Source organism: Camelus bactrianus, chromosome 1 (genome assembly GCF_048773025.1).
Source record: "Camelus bactrianus isolate YW-2024 breed Bactrian camel chromosome 1, ASM4877302v1, whole genome shotgun sequence".
Lineage (NCBI taxonomy): Eukaryota > Metazoa > Chordata > Mammalia > Artiodactyla > Camelidae > Camelus > Camelus bactrianus.
The window spans coordinates 103,089,189-103,108,380 of record NC_133539.1 but is presented as its reverse complement, the minus strand read 5'-3'; the positions used below and the strand labels follow the sequence as shown (position 1 = coordinate 103,108,380).

Genomic DNA, 19,192 nt, shown 5'->3' with positions numbered 1-19,192 from the left:
AAATTTTTCTTATACTCCTCAAGATTTTGTACAAACTTCAAAACAGAAAACTTACTTGTAGTTGCAGGGAAGGTGGTGGTAACAGGGGGTATGGTAGTTGTCGGCAGTTTTTTTGGCCTGAATTTGTAGTGACCGATGAATCCATCTGCAGTTAAACTTAAGTCTGATAAAAACTGAATGAGAAGTTCATTTCTCTCAGATACAATTGGCCTAGAAGAAAAAAAAAGTTAAAATATATACATATATATATTTAAATGTTAAATGGCATCTCTCTTGAAATGTTTCCTAACTTTCCATCAGTTTCTGACAATAGATTATTCTTTGTTTAAACTTAAAAGCTAAAAATACTTAAAAAGGTGATGGTCTTGATGCGCTGACTATTAATGCTAATAGCTGACATTTACTGAACGTTTGCTCACTCAGGCACTGTCCTTTATGCAGACCTGAATTCTGTCTTCACAACAGTCCTGCTGCTATCCCCTTTATGAAACAGGCAATAAAGATGGGAGAGCCCAAGTGATTTGCCCAAGGTCCTCCACTAGTATGTGGGGGAGTCAGGATTCGAACCCAGGACAAGGTGACTCTAGAGACTGGGAGACACTGGGACCACTGTAAACACTGAAGCTGCGGCTGGGTCGGCACAAGCACCACAGGGTCTGGCCTGACTCGGGAGCCGCACAGCTTCTTTGAACTAAGACTGAGTTCAAGCTGGCTGGGAGCTAAGGTCACTGGCCATGGAGAGTCAGGTGGAGAAATCTGACGAACAAATTCCCCCACAAAGGGATCATCTCAGTGGGCTGGTCACCTGGGGAGGAGAAAGCCATGCACGATTTAATGGGACTTTCATTTTAATGAGAGTTCTTCTGCGTGCCTGAAATGGACACATTTCTGTTTATAATCTGGGTAGCAAAATGCCGTGGTCGTGAACAACATCATTAAGGATTCTAATTTTAAAGCCATTTTAGGAGCGTGCTGGTTAGTGGGTACTAAAGACTTAGTGGTGATAATCACCAAGGCTCTGAAGCTCTTTAAATCTTCGGGGATTACTGTGTTATACAAGACAGTGGCTTCACTTTATCTTTTGCTATTATTATTTAAACAATGGCTTAAAATGCTGTTTGGCTGATTCTATTTAATTCAGCTGTGGAAAAAAATTAAAGTATTTAATTGAGTTAATTGGTGGTTTGATTAAACTCCTTTTCTCAGGCGTCTTCTCAGCCAAACCACTTCTTAGCCATCATGGACAGGAAATAATGAGGTGCCTCTCTTTACCCCCACCTATCAGCTATCGTGAGTGGGGCAGGTGGGGAGGAAGGGAGAGCTGGACTTGACCCAACCAGTTAGAAAAACTGCAGGATATTTTCTGTCCTGGAGGTTACTGCCTTCCAAGCCAAGGGATGAGACAAGCCCAAGGGCAAGCTTTGCCACCTGCCTTTAGAGTTCCAGTCACAAAAGTGACCAAGGTCATTTAAATAATGCTCTTGAGAATCAAGCCTTTAGCAGAAATTTTTTATCTTGCTTTGGAAAACACATTCCATTAAAAACATACAGTGTACATGAAACACAGTTCTCAGCTACAATTACAAACAAGATACGTTAATCCTGTTTAGATGATAAAATTACAAAAAGCACTTACTATATAAACAGCAAAGAAAACCTTAAGATCCCACCAGGTCAGCATTCTAGGCACGATGCTCTAATTATAGTGACCATTCACTGCCTCTTCTATGAACTAATCTTGGAAGCACTATATTGGGAGCTGAATTTTCTCAAGAAGATTATTTTAGTAACAAAGACACATTTTTGTTATGCTGCTACTGAGCCTTCTTATGAATGTGACAGAATTGCAGTGTCATAAATGTCCCACGGGCCAAGTGTTGCATCTGCAAATTAATGTTACAAATCCCTAGAAAGGCAAGAGGACATCGCACTTGGACCCACTCCCCACGGGCCAATCCCAGGAGTGGATGGAGGATACTGTTTCATGTCGTACAGAATCCATGTCACTTGTCTGCTCTGTCATCCCACAATCTCCCCTTCTTCAATCACCGCAGCTAACCAACCACCATGTCCTGCCAATTTTGCCTCCTAAGTATCCCTTGACCCACCTCCTCCTCTTCATCTCTATCAACCCTCCCCCCCACCTTCTCAGCTTTACCGGGACCACTGCCATAGCCTCCTCATCAGCCACTTGCTCATCTTGTCTAGGACGGGGGCTCCAGAGGCACTGGTCCTCCCACTTCCCCTAACTGCATGTAGAGGGCTCTCATGTCTGCAGGGCATGGAACCCAGCTCAATCCTCAGCCTCCTCTCTGTCTCGGCCCCCACGTAAGGTGTGGGCTCCAGCATAGCACATATCTCCCCTGTGCATCTTTACTAATGGAGCCCCCTCTGCTTTGAATGAGTCTGGCCACCGTTCTGTCTCTGACTCACTCCAACTCTGCCTTCAAGATCTGGCTTCCAGAGGAACAATTTCCTCCCCAAAACCTCCCTTGAACTCCCCGCCACTTGCCCCAACTGGACCAAAAGGTCCTTGTCAGAAATTCACCCAGGACAATTCCTTTGCCAATCCACCTATAAATTACGTATAATAAGCAACTGCCTTGTTCCAGTCCCTCTCACTACTTACCTTTGCATCTTTTATTTATCTCTGAATTCCAGGTACCTAACATAGTGTCCACCACACGGCTGGACTGTAGTAAACATTTCTGACCTGAATCCAATGGTATGGATACTGCATTGAACCAGACACAGGGATAGTGATGTCCCACCAATCATAACACTACTCCAGTTAAAAGCAGTCACACTTTTAGCAGGGGAAAAGCTTCCCAGATGGTTTTCTCATCTTCTGCACTGCCCCACCCCAGAAGTACTCTGACCATGCAAAAATATCCCTCTCGTAGAAGTGTCAGTTGGTGGGCTGGCAGTCCAGTGGCTCCAGGCAAACTTCTCAGAAGCCAGCGATGCTCAACGGCCCCTCCCCTGCCCCCACCCACCTTTGTGGAGGCAACCACTACCCTGAGTTTTGTGCTTTTCTTTCTCTTCATTTATCTATGGATTTACCAATACAGATGCATCATTAAACAATGTATTCTATAGGTCTGCATGCTTTTAAACTGCATATAAATGGAAGGGTATGGTGTGTATTTTTCTGTTACTTTTTTCACCCTCAATTTATAACTGTTGAGATTCATCCACTGTGCTCACTGCTGCACAGCGCGAACTACAGCAGAATTTAACTGCCCTCCTGTTGACAAACACTGGGCTGTTTCCTCTCCCCCCCGTTACAAACAATATTGATAAGAACAGTCTTGCATATGCCTTGTGACGCACATGGACAAAAGTGCCTTCGGTGGACACACCAGGAGGGTAGGGCTGACACTCTCCACAAGGTCAGGGGTATAAGCTCATTTTCAATTTCATTAGATGTTGCCAAACTGACTTCCCAAGTGACCGTGCCAGTTTATACTCTCCTCAAAGATTTATTCACTGTACAGCTTTCATCTTTAGGGAATGCCTTTTCATGTCTTTTGCCCATTTTTTCTATTGAGTTGTTGTCTTTTCCTTATTAATTTTTAAAGATTTCTTAAAAGAATATTTTATTGTCTATACTGCTAAAAAATAACACTTGAAATTAGTTCAAGAAAATACTTGGATATAAAGAGGAGAGACATGGCAGAAAAAGCTACAGCAGGACAAAGCCGAGAGAGTGACTTTTTTAACTTGGGAGAACTTAAGTTTATATGAGGAAGGAACAAAAAAGGGAGGCAGAGGGTGAAGACGGAGAAAATGAGGACGGTTACTGGTGGGAGGGAAGTTTTAAGGGATTAAAGGAGGAGGTCAGGAGGAAGATGGAGATGAAAAGACTGGCTCTGAATAAAGGAGGGTGTGGTCGGCTGAGTAACAGCCCCAAAGATGTCCAGACCATGAATATGTTACCTTATACGCAAAGGGACTCTGCAGATGTGATTAAGTTCAGGATCCCGAGAAGGGGAGAGGACCCTGGATTATCCAGGTGCGCCCTAAATGTAATCACACGTGTCCTTAGAAGAGGGAAGTCTGACTACAGGACAGTCATGTGATGACAGAAGCAGAGACAGGAGTAATGGGCTTCAAAGGTAGATGGAGGGAGGGAGGAGCCACCACCTCTAAGACCTGAAAAAAGGCAAGGGAACGGACTCTTAGAGCTTCCAGAAGGAAACTGCCCTGCTGACCCTGGAGCCCAGTGAAACTGATTTCAGCTTCTGACTCCTGGAACTGTAAGAGAATACAGGTGTTGTTCTAAGACACTCAGTCTATGGTAAGTTGTCACAGTGGCGACAGGAAAAGACTCAGAGGGACAACCTCCTCCAGAAGCTCAGAAATGGGCCTTTCTCCACACATTCCTCAGCAAAACCCAATCTGGTTATAGTACTGTTTAATTTATAACTCATCTGTATATATTGAAAATTCTTAATACTATCAAACTTAATAAATATAGATGAATTTAAACTGGAAACTGCTTTAACTCAGATGTGTCTATAGGAAATCATAGAAACCTGTGTAAGATCAAGTGAAGCATATAACCTAATTATGTGTAAGCAACAGAGTAGGAAAAGCTATTTAAACTGGCACAGTGGTGACCCTAATGGCAAACTGTAGTCATCTCATTTGCCGTTTTTCCTAGTAATGTATGTAAGGGTGTGAAATACCTTGCACCCAAACACTCATGTGCTGCACCAAAATACAGTAGAGAGGAGTTAAGTAACTCACCCAATGTCACACAGCTAAGTAAGTGGCAGAGCTCGGGGCACCAGTCTGCTGATACACAGTACCTTTCAGGCTCACTCAGCAACAAATCTGAGCAACCATTTGGAGGCATAAAGCCCCAAAACGTCCGAGACAGATCTCTGATCTGGATCTGTTGTAAGCGCCCAGGTTTCCTCGTCTGAATTTCCAATATTCAGCCCCTTGGTTTTCGCTCAGAGTTTTCCTCGTTCCACTGATGCTTGAGCTCACCCCTGCAGGGCAGCGAGGTACCCAGGTCTCGGCTCAGCACCTGCCCTGGCGCGTCCCCAGCCCTGCCTGTGTCTGTCCGCACGGCCGCGAGGTCTCTCGCTTTCTTGGGGGGGGGGCACCTCTTTGTGCTGCTGCTTTATGGGACTCCTCCGCCACGGAACCCAAGAATTTGTGAACCACAACGTAAAATCTTCCAGAAAATAAAATGTAGTTGGGCAATTTAACAAGAAACAAGTTCAGAGCCTCTAAAATACTAATGAAATAAAGCAGGCGCTACTTACGCGGGGGGACTGTCGCCGCAATACTTCCCGATTCTTTCGGCGTCGTTGACTTCGCCGCCGTTGAACACAGCCACGTAGTCGTACCGGCAGTAGTTGTCGCGCTCAACGTCAAACTTCTCAAACATTAATTCTATAAGCTTTAGGGAAAGCACAACATTAGAAGAGTCAAAGCAGCATGGAACAGAATTATTCCTCTCCCCACATGATTTTCCTTTGTAGAAAATGTTACCCATCCTGATTAAAATTTTTTTCTTATGTTTCCACACTTCTTTGGTTAACAAAATTGTGGTGTTCTTTTGCATTCATTTTTAAACATTCCAAAAGATCATCTCAAGCCCAGATCCACCCTAGTTAGGGTGTTAAACGTGGGAACTCTGTTCACCTACAGCTAAGAAAGTATAGAAACACTATGTAACCCTAACAATCTATGTTAAGACTTAAACTGAGTTTGTGTTGGAGTGGGGAAGAGGGCTATATACCAACTTCATTCTTCTCTAGAAGAAAACTAAACTAAAAAGTAATCTAAGATGGCCCCTGAAATAGTGTGTGTTGGAGTGTGGTGTCTATGTGTGTGTCTGGGTGGGTGAGACAGGTGGACAGAGTTGGTCCCCTTTTGAAGGAAGGAGACTAACATTCCCATCACATGTAAAGAAGTCAAATTGTTTAGGACCAGAAGTTCAGGGAAGTGGGAATTGACTCTGATGTCTTCTGGAAGTATGTTTGATAAATGTGCCCACCAAGCACAGTCTACTTGGTGATGTGCATGATTTTTTAAAAGGCTGCACAGAAGCACTGATACACAAAGTCAGTGTTTCTGAAGTATTTCTTAATTTTTTGTGCTAGTACCAACACTAGTGTCTTAAATTACTGGAGTCAATAAGAAGTTTTGATTTAAGAGTTTTGATTCCCCTTGTAAGCAGATTTTTCAAGAGTACAGCCAATGTGTGAATCAAAGGAAGTCTCACCATGTTCATAAATACCCATGGCACCCAGACAGCTGGTCCCCATCCTTGCTGGGTGGCAGGTGGGCAGGCAACCCTCCCTACTGCTTATGGAAGATAACAGGCATTAATTCCTATTAGGACAGGTACACAGCCATTAGCTATTAGCTAACAGAGACTTAGACACCATAATCTGAGTGAAGATGGTAACAGAAACAGTATCACAGAGAGACACCAAGGCAAATTTTGGCTTTGAACATAACTGCCACACACCCATATATTTACCCATTTTAAAAAAGTCAGTGCCAGTGATGGGTGAATAATAGCTTATTCATACTTAACAACACTTTAAATTATATTAAACTATTTTCTTTTTGGGTCCACTAACTTCTCACCAGCTAGTAATAAAATTCTTTCCAGGTTATTAAAAAATTGGCTGAACTTTTTCTACTTAGAAATTAGTCACATAACTTTTGGAGAGAAGCTAAAAATAGGTAAATAAATAGCAGGGTAAAGGGGAAAGCTATGATTTAAAAAAGTAAGTCTTTAAGAGAAGAAAATACCTATCAATTTACAGAGAAATTACTCAAGACTTAACTGTCTCATTTTATTTTTCTTCTTTGGACAGAGTTTCCAGTGATTTCAGATACTACAACAATGATTAAAAATTCAATCAGCTGAAGCCAAAAATCACATAAATAAAATAAAACCCAAATTTAAATTTAAATAAAGAGAAAAAAAAGTGGGGAAAAGATACTAAATTGTAATCTGTGAGTATCAGTAATTTGAAATTATATAATCTAACATATTCACAAATGACACAGAGAAAAATGATCAATACCATCTCAAGAATTACATCATGGCTTACGTATTTGAGAAATTTAACTTTTTAAATACTATTTTAAGCTATAAAATGTTCAATAGAGTTACAGAACATATTTTTTTCTTAAAAATAAAACTGAGTTTTGGGATTATAATCAAAGTGTCTGTATGTGCTCAAATTACTAACTTGCATGGTATATTTGCCTGAATAACTTTCCATTAAAAAATGAATATATGGCAGATAGTATTTGTGTAAGCAATACAAAAGATCAGTTTGCAAAAGTTGTTTTTTTTTTTTTTAACAACATCATCCTGCTCACAGTATAGTGTTTAGATTAAAGTCTGTAATGTTTGTAAGAATAACAATTTTTTAAAAGCTATTTTCAAAATCCCACAACATAGGCTTGGTCTATTCCCACGCTAAGTTCTGCTCTGCAATTGATATCTGAAAGCGGTCCCCAGAAAGGGTAAGAATTCATAGAACCACAAACCAATAAACACTGGAAAACTAGACCTTCTCTGTTGATTGGTTTAGAGTAATGAATAAAGTTATTTGTGGGAACCTGCACAAATTTTATTTTAAACAACAACCAAGATAAACAAACACCACAGAGCAGACCAGCTTTCACATCAAACACCTTGTTCTTAGAAAAGATGACGTGGTGTGCTTGCATTGGCTTTGTCGAAGTGGAGCATTCAGACCGTTTTTGTTTTGGTGGCTAGAATGGCGCTTATCAGGACCCGAAGGGTGTGCTCTGTGAGCAGATGGCAACCTGAAGTGGACATGAACCTGGGGATGTGTTTTCCTCCCTCAGTCAGTCACTGCTGCTTATGACCCCACGCTTACATCTTCCACGGGCTTAAACGATCTCACATGGGATTTGCCTACCATTTGCATTTCAAAACCTGTTTTGAAAAGTGTAATTCTCTAATAGTGAATTAAACCCATGACTTTGCCAGTCAAATAGTGAAAAGGCAATTTTACCCTGGGTCTTTGCATGAAGGAGTACTGTGCCCAGCAGGGCCCCTCCTCGCCCTGCATCCTGGGCTCTTGAGAGTTGGGCCCCTCACACAGTCTGGGCAATTCACACAGGTGGGCCTCCTTCATACTTTCAGGGAATCTCACCTGATTCTTTGGGGCTACAATGTGCCACACACAGGTGACTCCTGCAGGGTAATCACGGTCTGGCCAGTTGGGGGTATTAAAAGAGCCGGAAGGTCTTTCAAGGAGTCCTCCACAGTACTGATCCCCTGAAGTTAAAAAAAAAAGTTTATTAAAAGTGAAAAAATACATCTAAGTTTATAGCAATGCAACCATGTGGAAATTATGGATTTGAAATATTGACAGTATAGTAAATAAAGGACAGGAGCTCTTAAATTTTCTCTTTAAAAAATGGTTACAGGGGGTGGGGAGGGTATAGCTCAAGTGGTAGAGCATATGCTTGGCATGCACGAGGTCCTGGGTTCAATCCCCAAGACCCCCTCTAAACGTAAATAAATAAATAAACCTAATTACCTCCCCCTCCTAAATAAATAAATAAATAAATACCCCAAAATGTTACATAGTCTCCTCTATACACACACACACACAGGCTGACCTCTAGGTTACTTGACATTATATCAGCACAAGAGAGTGAAGGAATAAAATCAGGGCCATGGTTTCTTCTCTTTTTCCCTTTTTTTTTTTTTTTTTTTTGGATGAGACAAAACATTTGGGCATGTGCCCATTCAGAAATCACACAGGCTCAACTAATTACATAGATTTTAAGAACTCTCAAGGCAGGGGTATTTTTTTTTCTTACTGTACAGCACAGGGAAATATATTCAACATCTCGTAGTAGCTTATGGTGAAAAGAGATATGAAAAAGAATATATGTATATTCACGTGTGACTCATACACCAGAAACCGACACAACATTGCAAACTGACCACACCTCGACAACAACAACAACAAAAGAACAATCTGAAATGTAACAGCCTTATATGTTAAACCCAAATTAATTATGGTGTCTTCCAGAAAAGAGTATTTCCATAAATTATTAATAATCTGGTTCCATTAAAAAAAGTTTCAGCAAAGGCAAAAAGAGAAAATCCTGCTATTTTTCAATTCATGATGATAAAAAAAAAGATAATACATTCTTCCACAAAAAAGGTGGGTTTAGAGAACAGTTCTGACAGCATTTCACATGGAAAAGTATCAAACAGTCTGATAAACAGCTCCCTTTTCAGGGAAAAAAAATGATTCCAATGTGTTTGTTCCTCTTCGGAACTACTCAGTAACCGCAAGTGATTTTTAAATTGGGAGGCAGATTACTGGCAATAAGTTCATCAAATTTAGATCCATCCTGAACAGGAACATAATAGAAATCAAGAACATCTCTGACCCTGCACATCAGGTGAAGCCTGGAGTTAGGCACTGCATGGCCCAAGTCATCAGCCACATGTGCCAAGAAACGGAACTTCAGATGAACATCGTCCAGGGAGATGTCCTGCCAACTGCAGGGAACAGATGAGCCAAGAACTTCTTTAACGTGAGATTCCAAACGACTCTGGAGATCTTCAGGTGGTATGTGTGCTCGGCTTCGTAAGGGTGGACACACCAGGATAGGTTCTTTCTTCACCTCTTCTACTGTCTCAGCGACCACTGGCTGTTTCTTTTCTGAATTGAGACCAGGATTCTCTGCGTGATGCCCCTAAGGCTATCCACGTGAGGCCTCTTCTGGTAACAGCAGACAACCTGAGCACCGCCATCTTCGAGGCGAGGCAGGGGTATTTATCAATAAGGCTAAAGTCATGTCCATGGATAAAATTTGAATTAGTTGTTACAGACAGCTCTCATTACTAGAAAGCTTTTCATGTATCTTCAACAATTTTTAAGAAAAGTTTTGTTTGTAAAAATAATATGTGTTTATCCATTTCCAGCAATACAGAAAAGCCTTAAGAAGGTGGGAGTGGTTTCTAGATGGGGCCTGTACTGGCAAGCTCTCTCTCTTGCTCTGAGAAGGTGACTGCTCCAGGAAAGTGTCCTAGATTAACGGGTACAGGAGTCATGGCGGAGGGGCGGGAGGGAGCGCTCTTCCTCACAGCCACCACCCTGGCCTGGGCGCTGGGCACTGGCAGCTCTGTTCTGAATGAGATCAGAACAGAAGTGGAAAGGGCCTCTCCCCGGGGCCTCAGGGACGGGTGCCCTCACAGCAGACTGCCAGGCCCTCCGCGGCACGCCAGAGCCCGCCGGGCGCTGTATCTTCAGCCAGCATCCCTCAGTCCACCTGCTCACTGAGATCCTGTGAGGGAGGTGAGAACCTCTCCCAACCCTTCCCCTCTCTCTCCCAAGCCCAGAGCTCACGCAGAGCTCAGAATCAGCAGTGCCGGGGGCTCTCCCTTTATGACAAGTCTCATTACTTCACTAGGAGCTTCCCGAAGTTGCACCAGAGCTGAACTCAGTGCTATTTCTGTTAAGATACGAAGATGCAGGTTTAGTGTCACACCTGGTTTTGAAGAGAATATTCTGCAGTGCCAGACTCCTGCATAGCCTCTCTTCTCTGGAGCTGAACTGCAATTCCTGGACACATCTAGACTCCTACTAAGACTGCTTCTTCATTGGTGAAAAAAAAATTTAAACTTGGAGTAAGATTACCTCAGATCTCACCACCTAAAACTAACCACAATTAATATTTGAAAAATCTCATTTCAGATACCTCTACGTGTATTTCCTAAAAGATTGACAGAAATAATTTTAGAAAGATATTTTAACCCAGGTTTCACATTAAATTTTACTTGGATTTAACCAATAAAGAAAAGAAAAACTGAAAGAAATTAATATACTTTAATAAAATATTTGACACAGAAGCAAATCATTCTTAAAGCTCTAAATTTAAGACAATGTATTATAAGGTTGGAATTTCTCTCACTTTTTATTCATGGAAAATTTCAAGCATATACCAAAGTAAACGTAACAATATAACAAATCTCTAAGTGTTTATCACCCAATTTCAACAATTATCACTATTCTACTATTCTTTATATCAATATCACTACCCAGTGCCCACCACCTGCATTATTATTACTATTATTATTACTTTATAGGTTTGGGGGAGGTAAATTCAATACTTTGAAGTGCACAAATCTTAGTTGTGAAAATCTGAAAAATGGATACACACGTGTGAGCCACACTCCAACGATAACAGAATCCATTTCCCACAAAATTTCTGTATCCCTCGCTGGTCCATCTGCTGGCGCTCCATACCACTTTCCTGAAAAATTTCTCCTTAGAGGAGTTTTATTCTAGAGCTTCCTATAAATGGAATTAAAGTGTGTGCTCTTCTGTGCCTGACTTCTCTTGCTTATTAACACAACGTCTGAGATTCATTCATGTTGCTGTGCGTATCAGTGGTCTGTTCCTTGACGTTGCTGAGCAGTATTCCAGGGTATGGGGACCATGAGTTGCTCACCCATTCTCCCAGTGATATGCCTTTGGTTTCCAGTCTGGGCTACTGTGAATGAAGCTGCTCTGAACATTTCTGTACAAATCTCTTTGTGGACATGTATTTTCATTTCTCTTGCATAAATATCCAGGAATGCAACTGCTGGGCCAAGGGTAGATGTAGATGTTTAACTTCATAGGAAACTACCAAAATTTTTCCCCACGTGGTTGTAGCATTTTCTGTCTCTCAAGGGATGAGCACTTTGCCTGCTACCACTTAGCGCTGTCAGGTTTTTTAGCCAACCTGGCGGGTGTGTAATGGTATCGCACTGTCATTCTAATTTGCATTCCTTTGTTAACTAATGATACTGAACAGTTTTTCAGGTACTTATTAATCATTCATATGACATCTTTCGTCAAGTATCCATTCAAGTGTTTGACTATTTTTATACTTACTGGCATTTTTAGCTCTTTATTGTTAAGTTGTATGAGTTCTTTGTATATTCTGAACACAAATCCTTTATCAGATACTTTTGCAAATATTTTCTCCTATTCTGTAGATTGCCTATTTATCTTTGTAACTTTTTTTTAAAAAATGGCATCTGCATTTTTAAAAAATTTAATTAATCCATTTATTTTTTGTGGGGGGAAGTAACTAGATTTGTTAGTTTGCTTGTTTTTAGAGGAGGTACTGGGGATTGAACCCAGGACCTTGTGAATGCTAAGCATGTGCTCTACTGCTTGAGCTACATACCCTCCTCCCCTGTAACAAGTTTTTTTTATAAGCATTAGTTTTGACTTAAATGGCCCTTGCGTGGTGCATATTTTTCCATCCCTTTATGTTCAACCTACTTTGTCCTCATATTTCAAGTGCTTTCTTGTAGACAACATGCAGTTGGGCTCTGCTTTTTAACCATTCTAATACTTACTGCCTTCTAATTGGAGCATTTCATGCTTTACATTCAATGTATTTATAGACATGCTTGGGTTTGGGTTTAGTGTGCCTGTTACTACTTTGTTCTGTTTGTCTCACCTTTCTCTTGTTCCATCTGCTCCCCTGTCTGCCTTCTTCAGGTTAGCTGAATAATTCTGGTATTCTATTTTCATCTTTTGGCTTTTAGCTAAAACTTGTGCATTGTTCGTGGGTTCTCTAGGGACTACAATACACATCTTTAACTTATCACAACCTATTTAGTGTTAACAGTGTATTTCTTCGTCTACTGGATATTTCCACTGGCCTCTCCATCCTTTGTTCTATGTTGTCATATGTATCATACATCACGCTCGACCCAATACAGCATTAAACGTTTTTGTCAGTTTTGTTTTGAACAGTCCCCTGTAAAGAAATTAAGGGAAGAAAAGAAAAGAATCCATAGTCTTCGATATTTACCATTTCCAGTGGCCTTCAATCCTTCCATTACCTTTGGGTTACCCTGTGGGGTCATTTCCCTTCAACTCAAGGAACGTCCTCCAATATTTCTTGTGCTGCAGGTGCTTTTCTGAAAATGTCTTCATTTCACTTTCATTTTTGAAGACTGGCTATAGAATTCTGGGTAGAATTCAGTTTTATTCCAGCACTTTAAAAATGCTGCTCCACTGCCCTCTGGCCTCCATTATTTCCAATTATAAGAAAGTCATTGCTCCTACCTTGCTCCTCTGTATGTAAGTTGGTTTTTATCTGATTAATCTTTAAGATTTTCTCTTTATCTTTAGATTTCTGTAATTTAATGACGATGTGCTTAGGTGTGGCTTCATTTTTATTTACCTTATTTGCGGTTTGTTCATCTTCTTGGCTCTATAAATTGGTGTTCCTCACTAAATTTGGGTAGTGAGGAGTCATTCAAGTCATTATTTCTTGGGATATTTTTTCTGCATTATTATCACTCTCTTCCTTCTGGAACACGAATTACACATATGTTAGACCACGTGATACTGTCTCACTGGTCTCCAACGCTCTCTTTCTTTCATCTTTCTCCTCCTGGTTCTTCAGACTGAATCACTTCTATTCCAATCCACTGCCTTTTTCTTCTACCATCTCCAGTCTGCTTATTAGCCTATCAAGTAAATTTTAAAATTTCATATTCTCTATCTTTCAGCTCAAGTATTAAGATTTTTTTTTTTGTTTTTTGAAAATAGTGTTTCTTTTCTGAGGTTCTCAATCCATTTATTTTTCCACATACACTTCCCATTTAGATCCTTAAATATATTTATAATAGTTGCTTTAAAGTGCTTGTCTGCTTCTTGTAACCTCTGGGTTATTTGGGGGTCAGATTATATTGATTCTTTTTTTCTTGAATATGGACACACATCTCTGATTTCATCATGTGACTGGATACTGGACATAATGAATGATACATTATAAAGTCTCTAGATTCTGTTGTGTTCCTATGAAAAGTGATTTTTGTTTCAGCAGGCATTCAACTTGGTTAGACGCAAGCTCAAAATCTGTCGCCCTGGCAGTGGGTAGCAACTGTAATCTCTATTAGGTTTATTCATCTTCCAGATGATGCCAGGCCAACCGGGCTCCCCCCAACTATAGAGTTTAGCTGTTAGCCAAAGATTTGAGTGGATTTTATATGTCTATTTTGTGCCTCAGTTCTTCAGTAGCTCCAGGATTTCCTTCCAAATGTCCTGGCTGCTGTCAGCCCCAGATTCTGTACGTCATACTATAATATCTCAGACCAGTGATGTTGTTCTGTAGCCCAAGGCAAGAGACGATTAGGGAGTGCCCTCAGGCACAAGACTGCAAAATTAACAGATCCTGACCACTGCAGTCTCGGTCCAGCGGTACAGGTTTCCTCCCTTGGGAACTCACGTGTACTGATATGAAAATATCCCAACTCGTTGCATCAAGAGAAACGAAGAAGTTGTGAAACAGTATGAATGTATAATCCCACTTCTGTATTTTAGAAGCTATTGCAAAAGTACACACACACAAACAAGTGCACATAGAAGGTGTGAGAACCACCATCCGTGGCTGACTGTAAGAGGGGATGACAATGGGGTGAAATGTTTCTGTATCTGCACGTGTATATCTATATGCAAGCTTCACATTTTTACTTGAGGAGATTCCATATTTGAATTTTTATGAGAACATATATGGGCTTTTAAAAAAAGAGACTGTCCTTTTAATGGTCTCTTGATGGTTTGGTGGCGTTTATTAGCTCTCTGTTTGAGAAGAGCTGCTCTTAAACTTTAGATTAAATGAGGACGTCCATAGAAAGTGCCTACAACAGTGCCGGACGGACACACAGCAGCCGTTCAATAACTGAGCCCTTATTACTGCTGTCATGTGGAAACGATACCTCTTTCGTTTGGTTCGGCGGCAGAGAACATGGCCATGAAGCCATTCCCGGCTGTGTTGGCGTCGGAAATCATCTGCACCATCATCTTGTTGCTGCTGGACACAAGGGCTCCGGGCCGGAAGGTGCCGCAGAACCGCCCGATGCGCTGGCCGTTGGCGTGGCCGTTGTAGACGTCCACAAAGTCATAGCGACACAAGTTGTCGCTCTCGAGGTCTATGAACCGGAAGTTAAGAACTACTACTTTTCCCTCGGGAACCTGCCAAGAAAAGGGCCAAAAGGAAAATCATGTCACGAACAGCACGTCTGAAGCCAGTTACTAAGATGAGCAGACAAAAGTCTAAGGCCCAAGACGATGCTCTTTCTTCCCTCAGCTCTGAACTAAGCCAGGAAAGGTTTTCTGCCATAATGCTTTCCTGATAAAATAGAAGTGTTTGCTAACAAATTCCACACTTCTCTAGGGTACATGATTTTATCCCTAGGAAGCTTGTCTCAACAAAGCTGTGAAATATTGGCTGTCTCATTAATTGATAAGTCATTGCTGACAAAGACTACCAGTCCTGACTGGACCTTAGCACACATGTGCAGGTCCTAGAACACTGTGGCGCTCAGAGACATCTCTTGGCAGAGAAACATTTGAAATGTCATTCCTCACACTAATACAACAGGACAATCTCGATATACAGAATGTTTCTCTGAAGTTCAAACTGAAGGGGTGATCTGGCAATTGTGCAGTTAATTTATAGATAATTCACTTTGGGTCCTGAAAAATCTAGACCAACTATTGATTATGTTAACTGAGTAACTGTTGAATCACTTCTTCTCAAAGTCACTGAGTTTTTGTTTGTTTTCCAGGAGAAAATTTTATATACCAGGCAGCCTTGAGACACCACACACTGATGAATAAAAGGTGTTTTCACTTTCTCATAAGACTTTCTTCACTATAATTTCCTCTACATAATTCTTATGATTCATCCCTCCCTGTTTCCTGAATAGGTAGGGGGAAAAAATGGCTACAAAAGCATTTGACAGGATTCTTACAAAAGCCCCATCTCTTTCCCAGTTCACACTATCTTTTAATTTCTTCATTCAAGTCATAAAGTCTTAATCTGATTTGTTTTATACTCAGTAGTATAAGAATTTCAATCTGTAAAAACTTGCAGATAAGAAAGCTCAGTGATTTAAAACAACAACAACCCACAAGGAACACTGGTTGGTTTACATCCATCTTAAGTAATGGCCTCAGATTCAAGAATCAACAGATGCTTTCACATAACTATGGCTTCCCCATGTTGGTAAGTTCAGTACCATTAATTTTTTTCTTCCTATGATAAGAAGCGTTTTGGTGCTATCTGCCTTTTTTGCAAACACACTCCAACACAGAAACACACTCCAACATAGAAACCGTAGTGGAGTAGTCACAGGAAAGGGGATGGTTTGGCTTTGCCATGGTTGCATTCTAATTGCTGGGAGCTCATATTAATAGGGTGAGTATCCCAAGCCACAGTCTAAGAAACTGATGTAGAAAATGCAATTTAACTTTTCAACATTCTCACTGAGATATCTGTTGTAGAACATCCTTGGGTTTTTTCCGTTTGTTTTGTCTTGCTGCATACAATCTCTGTTTATTCCATGATCAGAAAATTCTCAAAATGTGATGTCACATCTGTAAACTTGAATAAAAAGCAAGCTTTCCATGAGCCACTGAAAAAATCCCCAGCCCCAAAAAACATTCTAAACTAAATTAATTAGGACTGTCCTTGCATGAATAATGACTTTGTGTAAGTGTTTAGATAAACCTAGGGAAGGCAATTCAGCTTAATTCAGCTCATAGCAAAAAAGCTATGAGACTCATCCACCCACAGAGTGAGTGTAGATGAAAAAGGGAAGAGGTCTAAGGATGAGGCTCCAGGGCATTCCAATGTCATCGGGTCTTCAAGATAAGGTCAAACCACCACAAAGGCTAAGTCAGTAAGCTGGAGGCAACCAAGAAGGGTGTGGTGCCCAGAAGCCAAGGGAAGAGAGTGTGTCAAGGAGGAAAGTCTGGTCAGCTGAGTCAGACGCTGCTGCTGAGTCCAAGCAGATGAGGACTGAGAAATGACCACTGGGTTTAGCAACCAGAGGTCACTGGTGGCTCCAATGAGGCTATTCTGGTGGAGCAGTAGGGCAAAGCCTGATAAGAGAAGGAAGCAGAGAAAATGGAGTGAGAGGGATTGGTGCTAATAAATACAGGCAAACCTGTCAAGGAGTTTTGCTGGAGAGATAAACACAGTGATATGGGGCAACTGTAATATGGGTGTTTGCATGTCAGTGGGAATGATTCTGAAGGGGGAGCAAAATTGATGAAGGAAAAGGGAGGGAGAATTGCTGGAGAAATGTCGCTGGGCAGGCAAGGGGAGATGTGATCCAAGACACAGACGGAGGGGCAGTTGTAGACAGGATGGTTCTGCCCAGTGAGAGGAAGGCAGGCAGACATTGGACATCAGGTTGTGAGCACATATGAAATTCTTCTTCTGACTGCTTTGTTTTTCTTAGTAAAATAGGAAACAAGGTCATCAGCAGCAAGAGTGGATGTTGAGAGGAGCTACTGGGTGTCTGAGAACTGAGAAGGTGTGTGAATGGATGAAGGAAATGCCATAGGGCTGCCATGAGTGCTGAGGGGTTACTGGAAGTAAATAAATTAAAAGTGAGTCCTTGCTACCACATAACCCAGCAATTCCACCCTTGCTTATTTACTCAGGGGGAAAAAACCCCACAAAAACACTAATACGAAAAGATACATGCACTCCACTGTTCACAGCAGCATTATTTACAGATTCCAAGACATGGAAGCAACCTAAGTGTTCACTGACAGATGACTTGGATAAAGAAGATATGGTGTACATATACAATGGAATACTATTCAGTTGTGAAAAAAAGAAGGAAATTCTGCCATTTGCAGCACCATGGATGGACTTGGACGGCATTATGCTTATTGAAATAAGTCAGAGAAAGACAAATACTGTGTGGTACCACTTTTATGTGGAACTTAAAAAATAAAACAACTAGTGAATATAACAAAATGAAACAGAATCTCAGATACAGAGAACAGGCTAGTGGTCACGGGTGGGCAGAGGGAAGGGGAGGGGGTAAGATCGGGTAGAGGATTAAGAAGTACAAACTATTATGTGTAAAATAAATAAGCCACAAGGATATATTATGCAACACAGGGAATATAGCCAATATTCTATAATAACTATAAATGGAGTGTAACCTTTACAAATTGTGAATCACTATGTGTATACCTGTAACTTAGATAATATTGTACATCAATTGCGCCTCAATAGAAAGGAACAACAGTGAGTCCTCGCTGCATGGTTGTACCTTTCCCCAGCCACATTCGGCTCCCTGGGTGGAGGCGCAGGGCTGGTGGAGATGGATTTAAGCAGTGGTGGCTGGGAGGTTGGGGAGGTGGAGCGGTGTTTGCCAACTTAGGACTATGAGGGGAGAGAGGGCAGAGGCAGGGGAATGGCTCCAGTGGTGGACCACAGAATCCCAGCTGGGTTAAGAACAGAAATCAGGACACAGTGGGATGAGGACAGTGACAACCTAGTTCGTGGCGGCAGCAAGGATGATGACAATGGAAGTGGGTGTCTGAGGACTGAGGCAGGGTAAGCTCATTGGAGAAGAGGAGGCTAAAAACCCAAAGGATCATCCACATAGATACTGAGATGACTGTGAATTATGACAAGGAAGCGTGCAGAAGACAGTGACCACAAGCCAGGAGCTACAATTTATAAGAAATGAGGAAGACTCTCCTGGAGTCTTCAGATGATTGAAAAAAGGAAGGACACTGGGCATCAGAATCTTGTTTCATTGGTCATTTCTCAGTTCTCTGACACTAAGAAATCGTGTTTGTTCGTTCCTGTAGTCAGGCTGCTGAGATGGAATAGGGGCTTGCTTACTCATTCCCCATGGGACAAATCATTCCTTCTCAAACGTTCTTTATTTGGTCCCAATGCAATGAAAGGTTGAAGCTTCTCTGAGAATAAGATACAAACACGTTGGCATCGGAAATGGATTACATCACTGTAATTTTGAACACAAAGCCCAACAACCCTGACAAAACCTCTTTTGAAGGAAGGTTGCAGGGGAGCTCTGTACCAGCTGTGGGTCTACTGGAACCAGAGACAAGTGCCATCCTGCACCAAAGGCCAAGGAGAAATTCTACTGCAAGTGAGATGCACTCCGCAGTGAACCCTTTCACTACAGCACACAGCTGCTCTGCATATTTATATGAGGAACCAAGATGGTCTGATGCCCCGGGATGTGAACTTTGCTGAGAGTTCCTGGATTATCACTCTAAAGGTCTCTGGAAAGTGTATTCTCTGAAGATGACTTTCCACTTGAAGAATCTACAGTAAAATGACCTTGTAGGTAAAGAAT

At 41.4% G+C, this 19,192-nt stretch overlaps 2 protein-coding genes across 2 annotated transcripts in view; both read right to left on the bottom strand.

The window, feature by feature from the left end:
* PCOLCE2 (procollagen C-endopeptidase enhancer 2) overlaps positions 1–19,192 on the bottom strand; it is a 65,009-nt gene that overhangs the window by 10,333 nt on the left and 35,484 nt on the right. The window contains exons 3-6 of the mRNA XM_010952307.3: positions 14,771–15,026; positions 8,169–8,293; positions 5,280–5,416; positions 56–210 (exon numbers count right to left, since the gene is read on the bottom strand). Coding sequence (XP_010950609.2) covers positions 56–210; positions 5,280–5,416; positions 8,169–8,293; positions 14,771–15,026 — 673 coding nt within the window. The remainder of the gene's footprint in view (positions 1–55; positions 211–5,279; positions 5,417–8,168; positions 8,294–14,770; positions 15,027–19,192) is intronic.
* LOC105066814 (large ribosomal subunit protein mL50) lies at positions 8,300–14,764 on the bottom strand. Its single transcript, XM_074370171.1, is given in 2 exon segments — positions 8,300–9,697; positions 9,699–14,764. Coding segments are annotated over 2 exon segments (477 nt in total). The 5' UTR covers positions 9,794–14,764; the 3' UTR covers positions 8,300–9,315.